The 26,752-nt window shown below is 48.0% G+C and overlaps 2 protein-coding genes across 2 annotated transcripts in view; one reads left to right on the top strand and one right to left on the bottom strand.

The window, feature by feature from the left end:
- Positions 1–19,307, top strand: part of tmem63c (transmembrane protein 63C) — a 30,137-nt gene extending 10,830 nt beyond the window's left edge. Inside the window, exons 2-23 of the mRNA XM_060052315.1 lie at positions 565–820; positions 3,252–3,331; positions 4,152–4,239; positions 4,865–4,902; positions 5,974–6,116; positions 6,922–6,973; positions 7,126–7,234; positions 7,625–7,698; positions 7,842–7,922; positions 8,027–8,147; positions 8,320–8,453; positions 8,773–8,895; positions 10,076–10,229; positions 10,723–10,829; positions 13,310–13,396; positions 13,661–13,726; positions 13,883–14,045; positions 14,381–14,486; positions 15,581–15,748; positions 15,974–16,086; positions 16,188–16,262; positions 16,696–19,307. Of these exons, the coding sequence (XP_059908298.1) occupies positions 605–820; positions 3,252–3,331; positions 4,152–4,239; positions 4,865–4,902; positions 5,974–6,116; positions 6,922–6,973; positions 7,126–7,234; positions 7,625–7,698; positions 7,842–7,922; positions 8,027–8,147; positions 8,320–8,453; positions 8,773–8,895; positions 10,076–10,229; positions 10,723–10,829; positions 13,310–13,396; positions 13,661–13,726; positions 13,883–14,045; positions 14,381–14,486; positions 15,581–15,748; positions 15,974–16,086; positions 16,188–16,262; positions 16,696–16,941 (2,544 nt within the window). The 5' untranslated portion in view covers positions 565–604 and the 3' untranslated portion in view covers positions 16,942–19,307. The remainder of the gene's footprint in view (positions 1–564; positions 821–3,251; positions 3,332–4,151; positions 4,240–4,864; positions 4,903–5,973; positions 6,117–6,921; positions 6,974–7,125; positions 7,235–7,624; positions 7,699–7,841; positions 7,923–8,026; positions 8,148–8,319; positions 8,454–8,772; positions 8,896–10,075; positions 10,230–10,722; positions 10,830–13,309; positions 13,397–13,660; positions 13,727–13,882; positions 14,046–14,380; positions 14,487–15,580; positions 15,749–15,973; positions 16,087–16,187; positions 16,263–16,695) is intronic.
- A 1,736-nt stretch (positions 19,308–21,043) lies between these two features.
- On the bottom strand, positions 21,044–26,368 carry ngb (neuroglobin). Its single transcript, XM_060052312.1, has 5 exons — positions 25,888–26,368; positions 25,456–25,558; positions 24,878–24,986; positions 24,502–24,621; positions 21,044–23,849 (listed from the first exon to the last, which is right to left on the bottom strand). Exons 2-5 carry the CDS (start codon positions 25,551–25,553, stop codon positions 23,697–23,699), a joined length of 480 nt encoding a protein of 159 aa, XP_059908295.1. The 5' UTR covers positions 25,554–25,558; positions 25,888–26,368; the 3' UTR covers positions 21,044–23,696.
- Between the last annotated feature and the right edge of the window lie 384 nt (positions 26,369–26,752).

Here is a 26,752-nt window from a genome sequence, read left to right as displayed (position 1 = left end):
AATTGTTATGTATATTGTGTTCTCTTGTGGTACAAACAGACAAACAGGCCTGCTCCCAGGATCAATCAAAAAGATTTGCTTCATTTCTTCTCCAAAACAAAAAAGTAATCCAGGTGTTTTTAGCTGCAGCTAGGACCTTGCCATTCTCGTATAAAGTGGACAGGATCTAAAAACATAAAATAACATATCACAGAGGGATGTATCAACATCAACACCTTATGAATATCTTAAAAGTATATTCACATACTTGACATCCTAAAAGTAATCTGATAAACTCAAAACTCTTTTCGAAAAACTCAGGATTGTAGGGGTGTGTGTAGGGGGGTTGTTACCCAAAGGCTGAAACACCGCGTGGTTAAATAACCTCCACCCATTAATCAACATGAAGAAACCCATAGACTGAACCTGTGGTGGACATCAGTCTAGGCACGTCCTTTTCTCATACCTAATGCACGCCTTGATAACACTCAATAACATAATTAAACCTAAATGATTGATTGATGTTTCCCTGTCACTTTAAGTAACCACTCAACCACTAACCGCTCCGCCCGCTCTCCTCTCCAGGTATGCCTGCTGCTCCGCCTCACCCCGACCAGAGACACTGATGGCGGACCCTGAGCTGTTTGTGACCCGGCCGCCCTCCCCCATGGGGGAGGGCCGGGAGGTGGACCTGGAGGTGCTGGGCTTCCTGGAGTCCCTGGGGGGGGGGAACAGCACTGCGGAGCGCTGCTACCGGGCCCACTCCCGCAGCAGCGTGCTGCAGGGCCTGCCCTTCGGAGGCGTGCCCACCGTGTTGGCCATCAACCTGGTGCTGTGGATGGTAGGCACTGCACGCACGCAGACATGTACACACACACACGCACACGTTAATACATACGCAGACACACGCACACACACACACACACACACACACACACACACACATTCATACACACACATCGTATATTTAAGCAATAGATCACGCCAGGCTGTGGTATGTGCTCATTATACCACTGTTAAGGGGCGTTGTCCGGCCCCGACGCGCAGCGGAGGGCCGGCGACCCCCTTCACAGTGGTATAATGAGCACATGCCACTGACTGAAGTGATCTATTGCTTTTATACAACGGTTACTGTTATGGCGAAACGAAAGTCATAGACGCACTACATTTAAAAAGAAACCAAGAAAGTCAAAGTAGCCGTTTTATTAAAGAATACAAAAAAGTAGTCCCTCCTGGCTGCCTTCAAAATGCACGACGGTCGCTATGCAACACACTTTAGCGTCCCTCCGAGAGAAGGCTCGGCTAGAGCGGTTCGCCGGAAATTTATCCTATGGAGCAGTTTATTCGCCGTGTGCCTAAGCTTTCGTTAGTCTCTCCATCGCCTTGCTCAATCCCGGACTCGGAGTAACAACATTTACACCCTCTCCATCATCCAACATATGTTTTACTTTGTAACTGTTTCTACTTCCAGGCGCGGAGTGATATGCAAACTTTCACAAAATGATTGGGCATCATAACAGTTATGTATACGCTCATTATACAACAGTTAGGAACCAATCAGATCGCTGGATTTAGGCCCCCCGTTGTATAAATACACATACACAAACACACATGCATGCCTGCATGCACTTAAGCACTTAAGTGCGTGCACACACACAAACTATGCATGCATTTAGGGACACACACAAACATATTGATTTATATGCGCTTGCACTCACACACACACAAACAACCAAGGCCTCACACTCTCATACGCACAAACTTACATTTTTATAAATGTGTTAAAGGTTAAGTCTGTCATTGGCAAGCATCTGGCCGGGGCTGCCAAGGGCTGTGCCCGTGTGCAAAGATGCTGAGAGATGATTAGATTTCCTGAGATAGGCCGAACCCTCATCCAATCAGCAACTACCCCTATCGATGGATACGTCTCTCTGCTGTCCATCGAGGGTCCAACATACAGCGACCTGCGTGACATGATCTGACAGCCACTGTCAATATTTGGAATGCCCAATTATGGTGCAGATTGCTGGTTAAAGTCATGGCGATGAAACATGAATCATACATCATGCTCAGACACCTCTGTCTGGAGAACCAAGGGGCACAGTAATGGCTCCCTTTGACTTCTCTCTTCCCCTCAACAGTGTGGCTTCTGTTTACCAACACTCTCATTGATGCTAATCATCCGCCTCTCCGCTAATGACGGGCTTGAGCTCTGAGCCGCGGCTCCTTTGTTCTGGCTGTCAGCTTGTGTCATACTTGATCTCTCTCTCTGTGTACTGTTACTCAATGTAACCTACCAGATCCACAGACTTTTCCACCGCCTCGTTAGCGATCACGGAATGGTTGTCAGGAGAATCTCTGTACTCCACACTTGTGGATTTGAAAGAGATGGTAAATCCCTCGTGGTCCTTGGATCACCGTGAAGAACAGATCCTGATGCATCGCTCTCCAGCTTTGTTAGAGGTTGTCCCCCTCCTCCCTCCCTTCCCCCTTCTCTCTTAATTTCGTTGTCTACCTCATCAATCTCAGAGAACAACTGGTATCTTCTACCGTGAAATTAGTAAAAGATTTATGCTGACGCTACTCCAGTATTCATTGGCTCACTCTGGTTCCCGTTTTGGTTTGTCACTACATCATACATTATGCTTTGTTTTCCTCAGTCATTGTTTTCTTCATGTTACGATCTCAAAAGGGCTCTAGGATGAATTAACTGATTTTGAAAAGGTTTATTTCAAGCGATATGTGATGTCCCGTTGACGTGTCGTGTGTAGCCCAGGTTCACACCAGACGACATCATTCTTTAGCTGCTTCTGAACCGATGTAGAAGCAAGTCCGAAAGATGTACATTTGTACAATAGAATGATAATTATGTGCGCTTCTATTCATTATTTTGCTGAGGTTTAGGTTACATTATGTCACTTCTTTTGTTAATCCTGTCCATTTCCAACCGTTCAATGTACATTTTGCACATGACTTCATCTTTTCTCTCTTTCATAGCACACGACAATGGAAAATTCATTGCTGAGTTAGATTAAAAAGTCTATTGTTAAAGCTAAATGCATAGCTTTATAAATAATTGGATAATAGATTTAATAAATCTGTGTTTGTCTGTGTGTATTGTGTGTGTGTGTGTGTGTGTGTGTGTGTGTGTGTGTGTGTGTGTGTGTGTGTGTGTGTGTGTGTGTGTGTGTGTGTGTGTGTGTGTGTGTGTGTGTGTGTGTGTGTGTGTGTGTGTGTGTGTGTGTGTGTGTGTTTCTCTGTGTGTATGTCAGTTACTTCTGCTGATCTTCTCGTGTCTGAGGAAGGCTGCGTGGGACTACGGGCGTCTGGCTCTGCTGATGGAGAACGACAGGTAGAACCTCCGGCTCGTTATCCGAGTGGACCCTGATCACGTCACATGCTTGACAGGTCTCTACGTCAGGTCAACGATCCAGATGGAGCCCTAATTGCATTTGATGTAAATTACTCTGATTTAGTTGATGTTACCTTTGGCGCCTTCTCCTGGCTATATATGGAAGTGCTGTGATTTTCAAAAGTCCTTTCTGTTTTTTTTTCTGTTGGTTGTTCAAAAGCTACTGGGGTCTTTTAGGGGTTCATCCATCTGTATTCATGCAGTAACTTGGGCAGGCACTGCCTACCAAAACACACAAACACACTCAAATAGATGCGCATAGAAATAAGCAAATGCCAAATGCTTGTTGTTGAGTTCTCCCCAGCAGTGCAATTTGGCTGGTAGTCAGTGTGTCTCTGAAACCCGTTCGCAGTGTGACTCAGAATGGATTAATTTTACCTGATTCATAGCACCCCAGGGCTCCTAGCGTCTGTGGGTTCGCTTAGCGTGTCGCTAATTGAGACGTATGAGACTGATTTAACACGGCTCAGTTCTGGCTGAGGGAAAACTCAATTGTTACCGAAATATATTTAAATATTACCACCCTGCAATTATTTTAATTCCACCCTTCATGCTGTTCTATAAGCCTGTTAGTGATTGCAATGTTCTCGGCAAAACCACCCTATCGCTTCGTTAATTATATCAGAAAAATATTGTTATTCATATATGATAACATTATAAAAAAAAAATTCCATGAATCTCCTGCATAGAGGAGTGCATGTATGGACCTATGCCTTATGTCTTCACAACCATGCTGATGACATCACTTCCTGCCCGTTAGTCTCACGTCCCTGTTCTATGGAGAACCCGGCGAGAAGGAGAAGTCTCCTTCAGAGTCCAGCCCGTCCGAGTCTGAGATCAAAGACATGGTGAGTTCTGCTCTATCACTCCAAACGCACAGTGATGCCCCCACTGGTGTGCCCCCCTTAAATGCTTCCCCATTCAGGCAAATATCACAAAATGGCCCAGTGCCAGAAAAACAACATGAAAAGGGATTTAAATTAGATTAAGATACATATGACAATGAGCAGGTAGCGGGTTCGGCATCTTGCTCAAGGATGCCCTCCGCTCACACTGCAGGACATTGGGTTTCAAAGCCAGGACCTTTCGGGCTGGGAGTCATGCACCCACACACACACACGCCCTGCCCCCAGAGATGTTCTCCTGACTCACCCGTTCCCTCTGTGACTGCGGGACACCTGAGTAACAGGAGATGATGTCACCGCGCTCGTGTTAAGAGCGGTGCGGGACAGAGAGTCAAAGGGCCTTCCCAGAGGCTGTGGCAGAGGACAAACCACAAAGTGCTCTAGGCTAGACCTATTAACATGTCATCCCCTAGCCAGCTCTCTCTGGGGAACTCATTCTTATGTAAATAGCGCACGGGAGCCATTGTCCAGATGTGCTCCCGAATGCTTCCAAATCGTATGCACCAATGTAGGTCTTTAAATGAAGTAATGCAACGAATGGTGAACGTCTGTCCTCCTCCTCTTGCAGGGTTTCTGCGCGTGGCTGGCATCACTTTGCCATATGAAGTAAGTAACTCAAAGAAATTGGCCGTTTAATTGCGGCACCCCTCCCAGTCCCGGCTAGTCGGGCCTTCCTCCTCAAAGCTGATGTCATGATCACACGCCAACTGCGTTATATCTCAGTAGCAAGCAAAACAAACCAGTCTGGCCTCACAGGACCGCTGGTGCCACTGCCTCCCTTTGGATATTTGCACTTGCCGGAGACTGTCTACCCTGGGCCAAAATTAGGCCCGTAAGGAAGAATGTCTTCCAGCGTGGTTTCCCCGGTATTATTTTAGAGTTTCTGGACGCCGTCTGTTTTTAGCTCGTGCGCGAGTGACGGGATCGCCGGGATCCCTGGGAAACAGCGAACCCACCCGGTGTGTTCTCAATGTGTGGCCCTCCTGTGAGACCGGCGCGCTCCTTCTGCCCTGTGTGTTCGCTCTTGTTTCTTTGTTTTCTTTCCATTTACGAGCCCGGCTTTTCCCAGAGCGTCCCCTGTGTCGGGTTCTCCCAGGGCGACCGCAGTGTTTGGCACGGCTTAACTTAGGATGAGGCACGAGCGTCTAAACACTCATTTTTCAGAAGGACGCGTCCGGGAGCGTGTGACGCTACAACTCTTTAGGTATCATTATATCCATGCGGGCTTCAACCTACACATTGACCTGAGGCTGCTGAGGCTCACTCAGGATCCCACACAGCAGTCACACACCTCCATCCGACCTCGATAAATGGGACATTTATCTAGCGCTTTTCACACCAGTGGCCACTCAAAGCGCTTTACAACATTGCCTATCATTCCCCTATCCATGCAGTCTTTCACACACCGACGGTTGTGTCAACCATGCAATGCAATAGCCAGTCGGGGTCCGGTGTTTTGCTCAAGGACACCCCGACACTCTCGCTAGGAGGAGCCAGGTATTGAACTAGCAACCTTCCTGTAACCAGCCAACAGGCTCTACCTCCTGAGCCGGACGCCAGCATCGCTGAGGCCATCTCCGTCTAGACCCCAGTGCCAGTCACACTTGCCGCGTCCTCCTCTGCGCGTATCCTCTGAAATGTCCTGCGTGTGCGTTGATGTTGTGGGTGTGGTCGCAGGGACGAGGAGATCCGCAGCAAGTGTGGCTTGGACGCTGTGACCTACCTGTCCTTCCAGCGCCACGTCATCCTGCTCATGGCCGTGGTCTGCCTGCTCTCCCTGGCCGTGGTCCTGCCCATCAACCTCTCCGGCGACCTACTGGGTGATTTGAGGCGCGCACCACCGGGGGACATGTCCGTCGTTAGCGGTCTCCTAACCTCAGGGGGGCGAGAGAGAGAGAGAGAGTTGGGGGAGAGAGGGAGAGGGAGAGAGGGGGGAGAGGGAGAAGGAGAGAGAGAGGGAGAGAGGGATAGAGGGAGGGGGACAGAGTGGATTATGGGGAACATCTCAGGCCACACACACTCAACAGTCTCGCTCACATACCATGGATATTTTAGTTTATAAGGGCTCGGTCTATATACAGCCACAGCTCAAGCTATACACAGGATGGAAAGAAGTGGTTAGGGGCAGCGGCTCAGTGAAAGAAAAGGACTTTATCTGTGAAACACCAGCGGTATTGATGGAGAGTTTCTATAGTCAAGGGTTATAAAGTCTAATGTTTCCACTTCACGTGTCTTGACGTCAGTGAGAAACGCAGTAAAACGCATCGCTGGCAGTTGGCTTCTATTCCAGCCACATACGTTGAGCCGTCCATGGTGGAATGTACAGGGCGGCCATTAAAGCAGCGACGTAAAACTTGGGTCTCCCACCGCCATTTTATGACCCTCATCTTATGGGCTTTGTCACTCTCTGTTTAGAATAAAAAACAACACCCTCCCAGTGCCATGGTTACTGTAAACAAAGCAGGGCCATAGTACGGTATCTAAGATACTGGGGACGTTCATTTTAGAATTGGGTTATTTGTTCCCGTTTTCACCAGCCTGGGTGGGGCGGGTTCTCCGAAAACACGCCACTGGAAAATGTTTAAATTGAACTATTAAATTGTCACGTTTTATTATTTTCTACAGGAGACAGTCCCGAAAACTTTGGAAGAGCAACAATGGCCAATCTGAGTGAGAAGTAAGTCTAGCATGGCATGGCGGTGGCGGTGGCGGTGGTCGTGGCGTTGATGAGGTTACACAGAGCAACTACAAAGAAAAGGTTCATTGTTAATTGTCCATATAAGCGCGCCGCGGACACCACTTCTGACATCTGGGGCTTTCCCCGTGCAGGGACGGATTTCTGTGGCTGCACAGCGTCTTCGCCCTGCTCTACTTCATCATCACCGTGCTCTGCATGCTCCACCACTCGGCCAAGCTGCAGTACGGAGAGGATGAGAAGGTCAGTGAGCGCCCACTCGCCTGCCGCCTCTCACTGTTAACCCGAGGGGGCGCAATGTAATGCATGAAACCTTCTGGGTAGGACAGGCCTACCCAGGGTGACCCCTGATTAGACTGGGCTGCCCCACCGTCATTCAACTACCCACCAGATATTTGCCCAATCTGGAGTATTACACTCGTGATATATTTTTTTAAATAGTAGCATTAGTGATTTGAAATACTGTTAAATGTATGTAACTTAAAAATGTTATTCTGACATGCTAATAATTCCCTTGTATCTGTACTTAATCAACTAATCAATAATACAAATCAGTATAAATCTGGAGGTCCTAAAGCTGACCTCCAAACTGCCTCACTTCTGATGGGGGGGGGTCCAAATGCTGCATTGCAGGTAGCCAGAACCCTGATGATAACCTCCATCCCTCGAGAGATCTCCGACCCGGGACTCATCACCAAACACTTCCAGTGAGTCCACGCGCTCCTCCTGTCTCTGAGTTAAACCCCGACCTGCTCCGCACGGGACCATAGGTTGCCGCCATATAGTTTGAAGTCCCTGTTTGGCTGGGTATTAACCATGTAATCCACCGCTGTCTTCCCCCCCACCCCAGTGAGGCCTACCCCAGCTGCACCGTCACCGACATCCACTTCTGCTTCGACGTGAACCAGCTGATGAGGCTGGACCTGGAGAGGTAGAGTCCCCTGCTTGGTCTGAGGACTACACAACGTTTAGGATGTTGTTGTTGTTGAAGTTGTTGTGGTGATACCTGTTTCTTTGTGTTTGTGTGGTTGACAGGAGAAAGGCGATGAAAGGCCGATTGTATTTTGCGACAAAGGCGCAAAAGGAGGGCAAGATCATGATCAAGACGCATCCCTGTGCGCAGATCTTCTGCTGTGACTTCTGTGGCTTCGAACAGGTACAGTATTTCATGCTGAAAAAAACCAAAATGATTTCACTTTATTCTGTTGCACTGCCATCATCTTACCACTGGGAGGCGCTGTGATCCAAACCTAGGTTTTCAGAACTGAGTAAAATAAAGCAAGTTCATGTTCAAACCCTGGTTTGATGGAGGCTCTGTCTACCTGCAGGTGGATGCAGAGCAGTACTACAGTGAGTTAGAGGAAAAGCTAACGGATGAATTTAACGCAGAGAAGAATCGCATCCCTCTGAAGAGATTGGGCATCGCCTTTGTCACCTTCCGCGACGACAGGATGACAGCAGTGTGAGTGAATCCACGGCCTGAACCATTTCAGTTAATGTCTTGCAGAACTCATCTCGAAGAAGAGAAATCTTATTGCGTTGTCCAATATCAACTCTCTGATGAGCTGCCCAATGAGCTGTGGACCTCAGAGACTTTCCCCAACTCTTTATCTTCGTCACAATCAGGCAGAGGGGAACATCAGCATAAAGAAACATGTCCTGAGCCCATCCACTCAATAAACGGAGTCGATCGCTTTTGTTAATCAGCTTAATGGAGCATGGTGGGGCTGATGATGTGCCAACTGTGTCACCTTGTTCCTCGACATGCTGCTGGGTTTCAGTATCGTCAAGGACCACAGCCGCGTGCATTGCCGCCGGCAAGCCCAGCAGTCAAGCATCACCACTGTGGTGCAGTCGCACAACTGGGGAGTCACCTACGCCCCGGCCCCCAGTGACATCATCTGGTCAGTGCTGTCTGTCAGTCTGTCTGTCTGTCTGTCTGTCTGTCTGTCTGTCTGTCTGTCTGTCTGTCTGTCTGTCTGTCTGTCTGTCTGTCTGTCTGTCTGTCTGTCTGTCTGTCTGTCTGTCTGTCTGTCTCCCCATCCATCTGTTTGTCTGTCTGACTGTCTCCCCATCCATCCATCTGTCTGTCTGTCTGTCCCCCCGTCTTTCACTCTGTCGGTCTGTCTGTGTTTCTGTCTGTCTCCCCGTCTGTCTGTCTGTCTGTCCGTCCCCCTGCCCGTCTGTCTTTCTGTCTCCCCGTCTGTCACTCTGTCTCGCCGTCTGTCTGTCTGTCTGTCTGTTTGTTTGTCGGTCTCCCAGTCTGTCTGTCTGTCTCTCTGTTGGTCTGTCTGCCCGTCTGTTTGTCTGTCTGTCTTTCTGTCTGTCTCTCTGTCTGTCTGTCTCTCTGTTTGTCTGTCTGTCTATCATCGGTCCATGTGACTTTGTATCCTTCCATATTGTTTGTCCATCTATTCACATGCATCTCCCTTCCAGGTCAATTCATGTATTCAGAGTGCTTTTTGTGATGTAACACTTATTTCATTAATAAATGCCCCCATGTAAACACCAAATGTGTTATTCAAATAATTGGTGACCAAGGGTTTGGAATGGAAAGCGTTGAACTGTCATTGTTTTGCAAATCAATATGCATGGGTAACTTGTAGTTCAGTGGCGATAAGTCGATTAGTGGGTTAGCCGTAATGCATGTTATCTCAGTCGCGTAAGCAACATTGCTGAGCTTACGTAACACGCGAGAGATGTATGTGCACCACAGCTCCAACACCGACACGAATTCACCCAGCGTTCGTTTCTCCTTCTGTCTAATTGGTCACAATGGAGCGTGACCAATATGTGTGTGTGTGGGGGCGCTGTATGGATGTATGGCCACAATATGAATGTGTGTTCAACTGAAAAGGGGACTGTAGTGTGGACTACTGATTCACACAGAAGGCAGCTCTCTCTGCCCAAGAAACCAAACTGTATCATACAACACGAATGAACAGCAGTATGATTCCCATATCATAACACAGCGCCACTTCCAAGCGCAGGTCCATTTCAAACAAGCGCCATGTTGGGTTGCATGTTTAACGTCCATCCTGCTTTGTGATTGGCCGGATCATTTACGGTGCTCCTTGTCTCTAGGGAGAACCTGTCTCTGTGCGGCTCCCGCTGGTGGCTCCGCTGTGTCCTCCTCAACATCCTCCTCTTCCTCCTGCTCTTCTTCCTCACCACACCGGCCATCATCGTCAACACCATGGACAAGTTCAACGTCACCAGACCTGTGGAGAGTCTCAGGGTCAGCGCGTCTTACCTGAGCTGGGCGCGTGCTGGGGTCACCCAGGAAAAACACCTTCTGTCTTTCATACATTCTTTCTTTCTCTTTACTGTCATCCTTTCTTTCTTTAATCCTCATTTTCTGCCATGTCTGTCTGTCTATCTGTTTATAATAATAATAATTATTATTATTATTAATATTATTATTATTATTATTATTATTATTATTATTATTATTATTGTATCCTTTCTTTAACCAGGTTTAGTCTCATTGAGATTAAAATGTCTTTTACAAGAGAGACATGGCCAAGATGGACAGCAGTACACAGTTCCAACATAAAACAAAAGACTGAGTACAAGTTCAATAGAGTCTGACATCAAATGTCTGTCTCTCTCTCTATGTCTGTCTTTCTGTCTGTCTGTCTGTCTGTCTGTCTTTCACGACGTCTTGGCCCCTCCCTTTGGGCCTCTGGGGCCACCAGATCTGATAGCTGTCTTTGTATTGATTGATGCAGAGCCCGGTCATCACCCAGTTCTTCCCCACCCTGCTGCTGTGGGCCTTCTCAGTGCTCCTGCCCTTCATCGTCTACTACTCGTCCTTCTTTGAGTCCCACTGGACCAGGTGACGACCCGCCCCCCTCTGCTCACCTTACAGGCCTCTGCCCCTCCAGGCATTAGCTCCACACTCTGTTTGTTTGGGTTAAGGGGGTGGGGGTTGACCTGGTCTATATTATTTATCTTCTATTATTTGTCTGTCTGGCCGCCTGGCTGGCTGGCTGAACCGATGTCAGTCTGTCATTCTGTCCAGCAGTCTTTCCGTCTTTCTCTTTCACTAGTCTCTGCCTCTGTCTCTCTCTCTCTCTCTCTCTCTCTCTCTCTCTCTCTCTCTCTCTGTCTGTCTGTCTGTCTGTCTGTCTGTCTGTCTGTCTGTCTGTCTGTCTGTCTGTCTGTCTGTCTGTCTGTCTGTCTGTCTGTCTGTCTGTCTGTCTGTCTGTCTGTCTGTCTGCCTGCCTGCCTGCCTGCCTGCCTGTCTGTCTCTCTGTCTGTCTGTCTGTCTGTCTGTCTGTCTGTCTGTCTGTCTGTCTGTCTGTCTGTCTGTCTGTCTGTCTGTCTGCCTCTCTGTCTCTCTGTCTGTCTCTCTGTCTGCCTCTCTGTCACTAACTCACCGCCCCCTCCCTCTGTCCCTCCCTCCCCCTGTCACCATGTCTGTCAGTCTGTCCGTCAGTCTGTCCGTCAGTCTGTCCGTCGATTCTGCCCTCCCCCTTGTTCGCTCGCTGCGTGCACACAAGCACATTATTCCGGGCAGGTTGTCATAGCGATCGCCATGCGGGGATAATGATATGCGCTGTGGCTCCCGGAGCGGCGGAGCCCCCCGGTCATTACATAACCCCCCCCACAGACGGGCTGTGTGAAGGCGGGATGTGCCGCCAAGCGAATGCAAATCGAGTGTTTGCTGGTGTGAAAACGGTAGTTTGCGCTAACGAGCGAGTGACAGCCTCGTAGGAGACGTCCCCTGACTTCTCACGAGGTCGACGTATTTCCCCACCGCATCCCGTTTCATCTCTCTGTTCCTTGGGAGCTATATAGGTGTGTGATGTACTATAGGTTTACTATAGGTGTGTTGATGTACTATAGGTGTACTATAGGTGTGTGATGTACTATAGGTTTACTATAGGTGTGTGATGTACTATAGGTTTACTATAGGTGTGTGATGTACTATAGGTTTACTATAGGTGTGTGATGTACTATAGGTTTACTATAGGTGTGTTGATGTACTATAGGTGTACTATAGGTGTGTGATGTACTATAGGTTTACTATAGGTGTGTGATGTACTATAGGTGTACTATAGGTGTTTGATGTACTATAGGTTTACTATAGGTGTGTGATGTACTATAGGTGTACTATAGGTGCTTCATGTACTATAGGTGTACTATAGGTGTGTTGATGTACTATAGGTGTACTATAGGTGTGTGATGTACTATATGTGTACTATAGATGTGTGTGATGTATTAAAGGTGTGTGTGATGTTCTATCGGTGTACTATAGGTGTGTCTGGTGTACTATAAGTGTACTATAGGTGTGTGTGTGGTACTATAGGTGTGTGATAACTATCGGTGTACTATAGATTGGTCTGCTGTACTATAGGTGCGTTGATCTACTATAGGTGTGTGTGTGGTGTACTATAGGTGTACTCTAGGTGTGTGTGGTGTACTATAGGTGTACTATAGATGGGTCTGTTGTACTATAGATGGGTTTGCTGTACTATAGGTGTACTATAAGTGTGTGTGGTGTACTATAGGTGTACTATAGGTGTGTGTGGTGTACTATAGGTGTACTAAAGGTGTAGGTGTGTGTGGTGTACTATAGGTGTACTAAAGGTTACACTGCCCTTCTCAATGCTGAGGAACGCTCCGTTCACTTGCATGGTCCTTCACAACTTCCGGCTGTGAATTATTTTTCGATAGTTGACCGTTGCTAAGCATATAATGACAGCTGTCACGTGGATTTTTTGTCTCTGATTTACGTCTTTGGTATCACTCCGCAATCAGTCCGGTAACTTATCAACCCCAGGGTATTCGGTTGCAAAGCAACGTCAACGTCTTTGGCAGACTATTTCTCTGATGATCAACACTATGAATGGTAATTGTATAAAGACACACCGTGTGAAGTTATTTTTTCGGTTTGGCAAGAAGACGTGTAATAAGCGGGATAATGTATCGAGCGTTTCTGGTCATTATCGGGAAAATAAGCCCCGACAGGGCGACCAGGACACCGACGCGAAGCGGAGGTGAGGGCGAAGCAAGTTCTATACATTACACACGTTCTATACATTATTCCTTACTATGTAAATAATCACATATTTAGTCAAGTCACTCTCATCCAACCACGACTAACTGAACACAGATGCATGCCGATAACGAGCAGGTAGGGGTACGTGACATCTTGCTCAGGGATCCTACAAGTTGGACCCAGTCCTTTCGGGCGGGTAGTCAAACCCCACCCACCACCAGACTAACGAGCCCTTATACAGGTTGTGTCTTGTATGAGCGTGTTTGATGACGGTCCCCCCCCCCCTGTTGGTTTGTGTTGTTGGGTTGCAGGTCTGGGGCGAACCAGATCACCATGCACAAGTGCTTCTTACTGCTGGTCTTCATGGTGATCATTCTGCCGTCGCTGGGCCTCTCCAGGTAGCCACCATGTCCTCAGCCTCGTCTTCCTCGCGGATTTCCTTCTTAAATTAGAATCTGTTTGCATAAATGTTTGTTTCGAATCATATTTTTGTGCAGTGATTTGAGTTTTTGTATTTTATTGTATCTTTTCTAAAGCACACATATTTTGCAGACTCTGCAACAAGATATAAAAAGCTAATTATCAAGTAAAATGTGTGAATAGGTAGTAATAGCAGTAGTTCTTGTAGTTGCATCTAAATTATCTTCCCTCTCTTGTCGCAGCTTGGACCTGTTCTTCAGATGGCTCTTTGACGTAAACTTCCTGGACGACAGGGAGGTCAAGTTCCAGTGAGACTTCCCAGTTCCCTCCCCTTCCCAGTTCATGTTATTCGTGCACCCCTCCACCACAGCCCCAATGACCTGTGTGTCACATTACCGGCTGCTCAGTGCCACCAGACGCTCAACCTGTCGCCCTGTTCCACCTGTCTCCCTCCCCTCCCCCAGGTGTGTGTTTCTGCCCGACAACGGCGCCTTCTTCGTCAACTACGTCATCACGGCCAGCCTGATCGGCACCGCCATGGAGCTGCTCCGCATCCCGGCCTTGGCAGTCTACTCCACCCGCCTCTGTCTCGCCAAGTCCAAGGCGGAGCGCATTCACCTCAAGCGGGTCAGCCCCCCCCCTCCCCCCATCTAATGTGTCCCACCCCTCATCGGAAGTGTGGAGCGATAAATGTGTGTGACGATTAGCGTCTCGCTCAGCCGGTTATGGATGTCATGTCAAAGAAAATGTAATCACACTCGGTTGAAATGCAATTTCCTGTGGCTATTGTGGTATGTTTTATTTGTCTCCTTCTCACTCTCTCGCTCTCGCTCTCGCTCTCTCTCTCTCTCTCTCTCTCTCTCTCTCTCGCTCTCGCTCTCTCTCTCTCTTTCTCTCTTTCTCTCGCTCTCTCGCTCTCTCTCTCTCTCTCTCTCTCTCTCTCTCTCTCTCTCTACCTGTAGAGCCAGGCCTATGAGTTCCAGTTTGGTCTGGAGTATGCGTGGACCATGTGTATCGTTGCCGTCAGTATGACCTACAGCATCACCTGTCCCATTATAATGCCCTTTGGTGAGGATGGCTGCTTGCTTTATGGCTTCGTCATTCAGCACTCAGCTTGTGCTGTATGCGAGTGTGTTTGTGTGTATGTGTATTTATATGTGTATGTGTAAGTGTGTGTTTTCTATCTATTCTTCAGTATTGATTCATGGGACGTTTCGAGTCCTTCCACTTAATTTGTGTCTTGTGTTGAAGCTGGTCACCCTTATACACATAGATTTAGCCATAGATATTACACGCAAACTTTATGTAGGACCGCATGTCCTTCTGTCTGACTGTCTGTCCCCTTGTCTGTCTGTCTGTCTGTCTGTCTGTCTGTCTGTCTGTCTGTCTGTCTGTCTGTCTGTCTGTCTGTCTGTCTGTCTGTCTGTCTGTCTGTCTGTCTGTCTGTCTGTCTGTCTGTCTGTCTGTCTGTCTGTCTGTCTGTCTGTCTGTCTGTCTGTCCCCAGTCTGATTGTCTGGTTGCCCGCCCGTCTCTCTGTTTCCCTGTCTGTGTCTGTCTGTCAGCCTGTGTGTCTGTCAACCTGTGTTTTTCTGGTGGCCTACCCGCCCCCTTGTCTGTCTGTCCCCTGTCTGTCTGTCAGCCTGTGTGTTTCTGGTGGCCTGCCCGTCCCCCTGTCTGTCGGTCCCCTGTCTGTCTGTCAGCCTGTGTGTCTCTGCTGCTACTGTAACCTTCTGCCCCCCGCTGCCTGCCAGCCGGCAGCAGACCGTGTGAATGTGTTGTGGTCCGAGACGCTCAGACTCAACGGGTTGCGAGCCAGACGCCCACTCTACTCCTGTCTGTGCCCAGAGCTTACCAAGCCTCTATTTACTACTGCACCCAGATCAGGAAGATATAGGGTACTTCAGCAGGAACAGGGGCTCCCTGTCACTCACCTCTGTGCTGTTTCTTATTGATCAAACTGACGATTGCTGTGTTAATCAGTGTATGTTAATGCTTGCGTGTGTTCATGCGTGCGTGTGTGTGTGTGTTTGTGTCCGGATGTGTGTGTGTGTGTGCATGCGTGTTTGTGCGTGTGTGTGTGCGTGTTACGTACGTGTGTGTCCTGGTGTGTGTGTATGTGTGTACGTGTCTGTCCTGGTGTGTGTGTGTGTGTGTGTCCCAGGGCTCCTGTACGTCGTCCTGAAGCACATGGTGGACCGCTACAACATCTACTACGCCTACGTCCCCACCAGGCTCAGCCAGCGCATCCACCGGGCCGCCATCGCCCAGGTCGTCGTGGCGCCCATCCTCTGCATCTTCTGGCTCCTCTTCTTCTCTGTGCTCAGACTAGGTACCCCTCTACTGTTGCCTCTCCTTGTCTCCACTTTGTTATTGTTGTAATTGTTGTTGTAGTTCTTCTCCACCTCCTCCTCCTCCTCCTCCTCCTCCTTCTCCTCATCCTCCTTCTCATCCTCCTTCTCTTCCTTCTCCTTCTGCCTCAGTGAATCAGTGGGCCGTGTCTCGTACGCTCTTACATTCACTAGTCCCTTCGTCCTCGTCTCATCTCTTCTTCCAGGCCCAATGCATCCCATCACGCTGTTCACCTTCTCGTCTCTGGTCTGCTGCGTGACCTTTGCCCTCTTCCGCCTGTTCCTCAGGAAGCAGCCGGACAAGTCGTCAAGCTACCCGGTCGGTCATTAAACCCTGGATGTTTGAATGTGTGTGTGTGTTCAGTGTGTGTACTGTGCCAGCGGGGAGGTGTTAGTAAACGGCACTATTTTGTTTCCCAGATGGCTGACCAACCGACCGAGGCAACTCTGAGTGACAGAGAGAGAAGCGCAGCCCCGCCCTCCACGGCCTCCAGTGTACAGTAGCATGTTTTATTGTTAATGCGTGTGCGTGTATCTATGTGTGTTTGTATATGTGTGTGTGTCTGTCTGTGCATGTGTGCCCCCGTGTGTGTGTGTGTGTGTGTGTGTGTGTGTGTGTGTGTGTGTGTGTGTGTGTGTGTGTGTGTGTGTGTGTGTTCCTTGAGACCTCCTGACCTTAGAGTTGTCAGCATCATAAAATGCACCTTAAAACGTTTATTTTGTTAATTTGTTGTTGTTTATGCAAGATTGTTTAAGATTGAACAGTAACACTAGTGACATTAAAACAGCCGATAAAGCACAAACGGGCTCCTGATGACGTAGCGTCATGGACACCCCACAGCTCACACCACCCAGTGAACAAACACAGTGCACCACATGCTCCGCCACAACGTCCAACCCCCGCCCTGCGTCCCTCTGCCCCCTGCAGCTGTTCGTGGCGTCGGTGCTGCTGGAGCCCGAGCTGGGCCTGACCCCCATGCCCTCCCCAGCCCACCAGAGCTACGGCGCCCTGGCCCGCTCCCAGAGCCGCTCCAGCCACGGCCCCGCCGAGGACGACATGGAGGAGGGCGAGGAGGAGGCAGGGGGGCCCTCGGGGACCCACGAGACCCGGCTGCAGGACCCCCAGGACGGCCCCTACTGCTCTGTGATGGACAGCACGGTGGGCTACCAGTGAGACCCGCTGGCCCCACGTCCCCCCCCCCCCCCCACCCTGCCGCGGTGCCACCACCGTGCTGCGTGTGTTGCTTCTCACCGTTTAGCCCCGCCCCCCAGCCCGGCCAACCCGCCTCAAGAGCCGCAGAGCATCCGCTGCCCCTCGCCCATAGGAACGCATTTAGAAGATGCTTGTGCCCTAACCCCACCCCAAAAAAGCTCAATAAAAAAAAACAACGCCAAGACCATCCACCTGGATTTGATACATGAGCATACGCTTAGCTAAGACGGGGAGAGACTCTTTGGTTCACTTCTGGAGAACGTCGCGACGAGGCCTCTGCCGCCGAGCGGAGGTCTTCTGTCTGTCAGACTGTGCGGCTCGCACATGAGGTGATCAGAAAGTTCCCATCAGAAGCGCGCGCGTGTGTACGTGTGTTTGCGTGTGATTGTGCATAAGCCCCAGCACGCCCCGGCAGGATGGCGTTGGCACGGGCAGATCTGGTTCCTCGGTGGCAGGGCGAGGGCGAGGGCGACGGGTTTAGCAGAGCCATCTGCAGTGAGAGCAGAAGGAGGACCGGCTCAAAGAGATGGTGGAACATGCCCTCTTTACATGAGCCATGTGAGGGTCGGGAGTGAGTTAGTGAGCGGTCCATGAGGCCTGGTTGTGGTCGGCCACATAAGGGCCACTGTTTTGCTATTAAATTCGATGTGTGTCGTGTTAATATTGTTGATTCGTGTTTCTTTGGTGGGTGGGTGGGTGGGTGGGTGCCTATTGGGGTTAGTTTCATCATGCTTAGGGCTGTCTCATCGTAGCTCATCTGAGGACTCTGTAATTATAGTCTCACGTCGCCGTGGACTCGTCTGCTCTTAATTTTTCCAAAGGATCGCAAAGTGAAAAGGATACCATGTCTAATTCAATTCAAATATTTTGTATCAAAACGGAAGTCACCACAAACACAGACATTTGACCATGAATGAAAATATTTTGTTTACCCATTGAAAGACCAATATAATTTAGTTTTTTTGATTTAATGTGTAATTGTTACTTGCTTGGGCTATAAATGTAATATTTACACATCTCTCTTCGCCCACATTATCCAAGACCAGTTGCTTGTGTGATGAAATCACGTACTAGAAACACATGATAATGTGTGTTAATGCTACGGTGTCTTCAGCGGCTCAGGGTAGATGGTATTTAGAGAAAGTTGCGGCATCACACACACGCAATTTTTGGGTGAGTGGTCTTACTAATTACGTCACAGACTTTAACACTGACTTTAACAACGCCAAAATGTGACTGTTGAGAATCTTTTAAATTGAAAAACATCATATGTGTAATGCATGGCACAAATCAAACGGGTTAAAAATAGAAGGTACATATTTCTTCCGAAATAAGGTTAGTTTAGAGGGGACACCAGAATGGGCGTGGCTCTATACAGTAGTACTTTTATTTCACTCCGAGAATATTCCTGTGTAGGTCTGGTGGTATTCACTGAACTCTCTGTAAAACACTGTTGCATGTTCCTATTTTGTCAAGCAATGCAATCATCTGCTTACATTCCAAACAACCCAAGTACAGTAGCGAAACATGCGCCTATGCCAATGTTTTATACTAATAATCTGTATAGTTCCTAGTTTTGTATAAGGCAGTCTTTTCTGTTCGAAGGGGACGGTTGTACTTGCCAAACTGATTGTAAGAATCGTGTGGATTGGTCCCATCGCTCTGTTGCCGTGCCTTGATGACTAATTGTATCCTATGTGTGACAATCCAGCATGGCCTGAAATATGCTGCATGGACCGAGAACTAAAGTGCAGGGAAGTGGAATATAGAGACACCAATGTAACTCAACACTATGGTTTACATCCCCTCCTCACCATACAACACAAGGCGTGTCAATGCCACTCATTACTGTGACCATCACCCTCACTATTATTTTATCCTTGTTTTCCATGGTATTTGTATTCGAGGTGGATTTGTTTTTTTATGTTTTCCTCATTCGACTTGCATATTATTTATTTGACTTTGTCTTTCTCAGGCTTTTTGATTTTGGTCAGATTACTTATTTTGTAACACGGTTGTTATCTGTATTTGACTGTCCTATTCTGAGACAAAGAGTGGAGGGATGAAACATTACCTATTTTCCTTTAATAATGTGTATATGTACCTTATTCTAAGGCATATATTTCAACGCTGTGCCCAAAACTAACCAGGAACTATTATAGCAACATGACTTGTGCTGTTTAAACTCGACCACAATGCAAGTAATGACAGTTGGACTGTAAATTATTTGAGCAACATGCGACACATCTTCCCTATTCAATTATATTCATTTGTAATCCACACAAAGCATATGCTACACCATTAAATAACAAGCATTCTTGATTTAATCGTTGCATAAACTTATGTCGGCAGTGCATGATATTTCCCCGTCACCCCTGGCAACTGATTAATGAAAGGTGAATTCCTCTGGGTGCGAGCAGCATTCTCCCTCGCTCCTGCCCAGATGCTCGCTTGTGACGGAAAAGGAAAGTGTCTTAAATATGTTTTTCAGTACTAATTATAGCAAAGTGCTCAGTTGATTTCTGAAGTGAGCCGTTTGTTTGAGGGCAATTATCCCCTGTTGTGGGGCCTGTAACTCATTGATTCAGACACTGTATCACTTGAAAGGAACGGTTATACGGGCCATTTCAAATGTGCTTCTTTCTTTTGCAAGAGTTTATTCCCAGTATTATTAGCTTGCATCTGTTATCCATTTAGGGGTGCTGGGAACAGCGTTGGCTCGGCCCTGTGCTCTGATTCGCCCCACTGCTGTCATTTGTAGCCTGCATGGTTATTCAGTTCCTCCCGAGGCTGTGGGCGATCCAAAGAGGGGCACTGTGGCTTTCATTGTGCAGGTGACAGGGGGTGCCGTAATTGCAGCGCGTCTCTCTTGGATAATGGCTGGAAGAAAGCAGTCAACACTGACCCGTTTGGCAGATAATCTGCAACCCCCGGCACCCAACAATATGATTTATCATGTGAGTGGTGCCTTGCCCATGCCCCCCCTTCCCCCCCTTCCAACAAAAACAAACAAACACACCACTCTGGACTGTCACTTAACAGTTGCCATGACGACGTTCAACCATGCCACCCCCCATCCACATACAAACACACACACACACACACACACATTTAATTCGAAAAAACACCATTGCAGACTTTCTAAAAATAATAATGTTGCCAGTTCTCAAGACTCCTCAGACAAGCAAGTGTTCAGACCCAATCATGCAGCCCTCCAACGTCAACGCAGCAGATCCACGCCAGAAATATTCAGGAGTTACAACAACAGCAATCCGAAAGTTCATGCAAGAACAAGATGCACATTGTATGCAAAACCAAGGAGTGGTCTCAATGACGAGCCCTTGTTAATGTCACTCACATAACGGGTTATCTAACCATCGCTCGTGGCCTCAGACAAGTTCAACATGCTTCTCTCTGGGGAATAAAAAACAAACCAACCCTGCCAAGACAAGTCTTGCGTTGGCGTCTGTGTGGACCGAAGCGGGACACAGCATATTGTGCCAGGCTGAATTAAGCAAGTCTTACTTTTGGGACTGGGCTTGAGAGGAGAGGCGGATTAGGGCCATGTCAGCCCCTTGCTCCAGCAGTGGACCAGACAGCCAGCCTGAAACGTGCTTTTTAGGACGATGAGTAATGAAATAGAAATTGAACAGAGTTATTAAATTGATGCAATATGCATGCCGTATTGGATGGAGGTTCTCATCATCTTATGTTGCAATGTTTTAGATTTTATGAACTAATACTGAGATGAGCAACATTAGCGTGCATTCTGAAAAGGCCAATCCTGACTCTGGGACAGTATTTGTTGCCGATGTGTGCGACGTTGTTTGTGCTGGAGCATGATCATAGACTAATGCGTCTATCCCTCTGACCCTTTAGCTGAGATATTCCTTTTCTCTTCGTCTTCATGGCTGAGGGGAGGCAGCCAGTCTCTTATGTAACACAGCTTGGTAGCGGGAGGCAAATCAGCCGTGGTGTGATCGATTTCAGACCGCCAGTGCCGCGAGACATCGTTAGGGTCAGTTATCCGTACGTGACAAGCGATGGGAAGAAGAAACAGAAGAACGGTCACAGATGTTTACTTTATTTTAATCTCAGCAACACCCACACACACACACAGACAGACTCACACATACACACAATAGCATTGGAGATTTGTATTCAACTTGTATTTAAGAGTTGGATCCGATGTACAGGCTGATGGGCTTGAGGGATGTGTGATTTGCGTCGTAGCTGTCCAATGGGAGGTCATTATTTTGGTTCAAATGTTAATGCGTGGCTTCAGTCGCGGTAGGAAAGATGAGGTAGACGTCGACACATCCAAGAAACACGCTTGGATGCTTTAGAAGTTTCAAACAAACTTGCAGTTGGTGAACACAGCTGCCAAAAGTAAAAACCTACACCAAGTTCATCGTAAATAGTTTACGCAAAACAACAACCATCTGCATAGGACAAATTACTGTAACCAAGACTTTAAACACACCACCTACACACACACACAGTGAAAATATATCATAGTTAGCTGGAACAGTTCAACCACTGTTTATGGTATAAAATCTTTGAGTCACACACTAAAATAGCAAATGGAAAATACAATACAAATACAAAAATTAACCAATATCAAAGGCGCTGTAAGCAATATCTATTTGTTAAAATAAGTGTTAAATAGCTCTATATTCATCACTGATCACTGATAACAGCCTATGGACCCATATCAGTCACATGGGCCTCTCAGGCCCTCCTCTCTAGAGTAAACAGAAAATAAATGTTCTGGAATTCCCTTCCAACTCTATCCAATCAGGAGTGAGAACCCCACAAAGAGGCTGCGTGGGCAGCGCGATTTCAGTGTTGACTGACAATGGCGGAACAGGCGAAGGTACCGATTCCAGCGCTCTCAAGAAACGGCTTACACTGATGACCACGCCAAGCAAAAAATAAAGGCAGAAGTAAAGAGAAGAAGAGCCAAACCAGACCCACATTTATGGTGACGGAGGGAGGAGGGAAGGGAGTGCTAACGGCAAAAAAGGATAGGAAGTTAGCCTGAACGAAGATTGCTAACAGCTCCTTCCAGTGTCAAAAGGGATTTGTTTATGCCTTTGCTCCCTTGAAGAAAGCAAAATTAATTACTAAATTAATTAATGAAAATAAAATAATCTAAATCATACCTTATTGCTCCACATCGGTCCATTTACCAGTAAGACAAAAGTAAAACAGCAACAAACAGGGAGTGTGTGAGTTTTGGTAAACCAAGTAGTCTCCATACTAAAAAACATACAGCTCAGAATACAAAAATAAACTTTGTGAATGTAAACATAGAAATTAAAAGAAACAATATCTACATATCAGCAGCTTGGATATACAGTTGTATTTTTATATACAAATACTTGGCATATTGTTGCTTAAACTACTTATTTTGGCATTATGAGTGATTCAGAATCTTAAACACAGTTTTATAGCAGCAACACATAATGTACGATCTCAGCAAACAATATATTTCTATATTTATATATATATATATGTATGACGTCTCCTCTATCAATAAAGGGAGATAGCAAAGTTAGTAGTACGGTCGTCCTTGACATAATCAAAGAAACATAAAATACATAACTCTAGAAAAAATAGATATAGATATCTGTTCCCCACAACTAAAGACGAGGTACCGCTGGCTTTTTCTGACGGATTAAGTACTTCACATGGACAACATTTCTTTGTCCCAGGCAAACCACTTCACGTTGACCAGGAGTAAAATCCTAAAACAAAGAGCCAATTAGCTGCTGTTTTTACATGGCTTCAAGCGGAGATGTTCATTGTTTGGCTTATTCAAACTTTAAAGTAAATCGTAATAACAGTCTTTTAGCGAACAGTCAGCAGTCAACAGTTCCAACAGCTCAGGCCTGGTGAACACTTGAAAATCAGAAGGTGCGCACAACAGTGGCGTAATAACGGTCAAATATCCCCAAGTAATCAAAGTATAACAGTTCTCGTCCAAAACAATTCAAAAGTTTTCTATTGTCAATAGATTAACAGTCACTGTAAAGTCATCTAGCAAAGTTGTACGCAAAAAAACAGGAGGTATGATGTATATCTGTATGATCCATCGTTAATCGGAGTGAGGTAACAATAAACAGGTGTTATTTCCAACCCAACCTTTTTCCTATAATGCGGGCCTGTATCCAAAGATGAGTTTCGGTCACAGTAATCATCACAGCTTAAACACCACGTGATGCCTAAGTTATAACATCCAGGGTTTCACATTTTGCTAAGAATAATCACGAAAGATCACCACAGTCGTTATTATTTGAGTAGATATATCAACACCAATATTTACAAAGCATTTCTTCACCCTGCAAAGGCTACTCTCCACATCTTTCGCCCGATAACGAGGGCCTCAGGTTTTATAGAAGAACCCCTTTTTCTGGCATGAATGCATCATCGTACGGCAGCTACAACGCCAACCCCTCTACCAAAGAGAACTCAGCGTGCCCCCTTTCATGTGATCTGACCGCGGTAGCACATCATCAAGTGTGCCTACACTATACATCCACTCCCACTACCGCCACCACCACCACCACCACCACCACGCTGGCACCCTGTACTCTGAGGGAGCGACTGAAAACCGTTACACAAGTACCGCATTATGATGACAACCCCGGGTTGGGTGGGGGGAGGGTGATCGAAGCAACGACAGCCTCCTGTGTATGGGACCGCGGGCGGCGTCAGTCAGCCTTGTGCTCGCCGTTCTGGGCCCAGCCGCGGCTCATGGCGGACACCACCACGCTGTACATGTTGAGCCAGGCCTGGCGCAGCGGGGCCGTGTAGGTCTCACCCAGGGCGCACTGCAGCATGTAGAGTAGGGACTCCCCCACCACCTGGGGCCCGGAGACAGCACAACCACACAACCATACATGGACACGATGACAACACAACGACACAACCACAAACAACACAACAACACATGGACACGAGGACAGCCAAACAACACATGGACACGACGACAACAAAACGACCCATGGACACGACGACAACAAAACGACACAACAACACGACAACACATGGTCAAGGTGACCACACAACAACACATAGAGGACGACAAAACAACAACACAACAACACATGGACACACGACAACAACGCAACACAAGAACACATGGATACGGAGACAACACAATGACAGAACAACACACAGACACGGCGAAACACAGCAACAAAACACGACGACACGACAACACAACAAACCAACAACACAACACAATTACACAACAATGCATGGCCATGGTGACCACACAACAACACAAGGACACGGCGACAACACAACCACACAACAACACACCAACACATAGCCCAGACGACAAAAAACGAGCAGAGGGACAGAACACAGTGCAAAGATGTGAGGTCAGGAACACGAGATCGAGGGAGAGAGAGACAGCTGGACTGCTTATTTTTGGGGGGGAATCTTTGCCTGATATTGCAGGTTGGCAGCAGCAGTAAAAAAGAGGAAGCTGTATTAGAGAGGGAGACCTACGGCGAAAGACTGGGTGTCCACTCCCACCGCCTGGTGCTTCCTCCCCAGGTTCAGCAGGAAGTCCTCCAGGGACAGCAGGTCGTCCAGGTGGCTGACTGCCGCGTCCACCACCAGCATCACCTGAGGGAAGGCAGGGGCAGCGTCAGACACCAGGAGGGCGGTCACACACTCACACCAGGACCGTGCAACACTGCCCCGCTGCAGACATGAACAGTTTGAGCCGCTGTTTGACATGCAGTTTTCGCAGATTTATGGATGGCCCTGTGTGCGTGCGTGTTTGTGTGCCTGTGGCTTTATGTGTGTATGTGTGCGGGTGCCTGCCTGCGCGTGCGTGCGGGCATGTCGTGGCGGTGGATGTGGTGAGCAGGAAACTCACCTTGGTGACATGGTCCAGGAACTCGGGGCTGGCCAGGCAGTCCTGTGTGGAGCCGCAGCTTGTGTTGTATTGGAAGAGCCCTAGTAGGGCCGGCTCCAGCTCAAACAGCCTATTTCGGTACACACGCACACACCACGCACAGTCACAACCCTGTTCTCTATAGCTGCGTGCACAGATTGTATACATTATATGTTTACACCCGGCCATCTTTACCATCTCGACGTGTGATGTTCAAACGGCCGTGTTTCTCCCTTTCCTTCTCCTCCCCTGCCTGCCTGAGTAGCATCTGCCTCAAAGTAAATTGCACACTATTGCAGCCTGTCGCCAAGCAACACATGAAGCCTCTGGTCTCTGCGAGTGAGTGAAAGTGTGCGATGAAGAAGCTGGCCGGGGTATATCTCGTCTTTCGTACTTCGTACCTTTAGGACATGGTCATACACCATGGCTGTCCCTTTCCCCCCAACTCAGGAAGACTCGCTCATGGGAGCTTTGTCGAATCAACGGGTTTTCGTATTCTTTGCTTGGATGGGAGTGAATTGTCTGAAGTGGGTAGGGCAGGGGAGGGCAGGGAAACTTACCTGGAGAACATCACCATTCCGTGAGGAACTTTGTTCCTGCCCAGGCTCTCCCAGCTATCCCGTATCATCTCCTTTTCTTTCTCCGTCAACAGCTCCATCCTGCCTGCACGTCAACAACAACAACAATAACAACAAAAACAGCAGGTTATATCTCTGGTTTCTGTTTTTTTCTTCTTCTACTACAGCTGGACCTTGATCAGCTGAGCTGTTTGAAGCCAGTCCCACCATAACACTCCACGGAGAATCCACGGTGAGAGAGGGAGAGACAGAGACAGAGAGGGAGAGAGAGGGAGAGAGAGGAAGTGCCGGTCCACCCACCTGGAGAAAAACAAGTAACAAAGTCCAGTCTCACAAGAGTGCGAGGGGAACTGACCTGAAACGGGTTCACACATGAAAGAGAGGCGGGAACGGCTCGGAGATGAGACACTGTACCTGAGTTAGATCTCCCTCTCGTCCCTCTCTTCTTCTCTGTTCACCTCTGGCGGGTCCGGCCGGGGCTGTGGGATCCTTGGATGTGTGCGTGCGTCAGTGTGTGTGGGACTGAGCGAGTGTGCGTCTGTTTGTTTGAGTCTGAGGAGCGTCTCTGCCTGACACCTTAGTGTGCACTTGCGTCTCTCTATCCCCCCTCCGTCCACAGTGCAGTCAGCGAGAGAGAGAGAGGCAGAGAGAGTGAAGGAAAAAGAGAGAGAGATGGAAAAAGAGAGTTTCACCGCCACGCTCTTATCTGTCACACTGACTGCTATCTCCCTCGCTCTCTCTCTCTCTCCTCGCTCTCATTCTCGCTCTCTCTCTCATTGCTCTCTTTCGCTCTCTTTCGCTCTCTCACTCTCCCTCCATCGCTCTCTCTCTCTTTCACTCTCTTACTCTCCCTCGGTCTCTCTCTCTCACTCTCTCTCCTCCCTGATTCTGTGTTGATATGCTCTGTCGCTCCTCAGAGCTGGGTTGGGGGGGGGGGGGGGGGGGGGGGGGTCGGTGGCACTGGAGGAGACACAGACAGAGGGGTCTTTACACCGAGACGAGCCACAGCTCCTCCTGCAGGTGAACCCGGGGGAAGAACACAGTGAAGAGCACGCAGACAAACACGCACACGCACGCACTTAGGGAAAACATGGACTTTGCCCGTAGCATCTCAATGTAGATTTTAAACTAGACTTGATTGAAAGCACGATTTAAAAAATATATAAAACTAGATAGCGTACGACATTTGAATAGATGGATGTAGTTTTAGTTCAGGCCTCAGATTGTATATATTTAGCTTTAGTGTGTGTACCTTTCTTATTGTCTTTAAGTGTATTTT

Source organism: Gadus macrocephalus, chromosome 5 (assembly GCF_031168955.1).
Source record: "Gadus macrocephalus chromosome 5, ASM3116895v1".
Taxonomy (NCBI): Eukaryota; Metazoa; Chordata; class Actinopteri; order Gadiformes; family Gadidae; genus Gadus; species Gadus macrocephalus.
The sequence above is the reverse complement of the archived record's forward strand: the minus strand, read 5'-3'. Positions and strand labels throughout refer to the sequence as shown.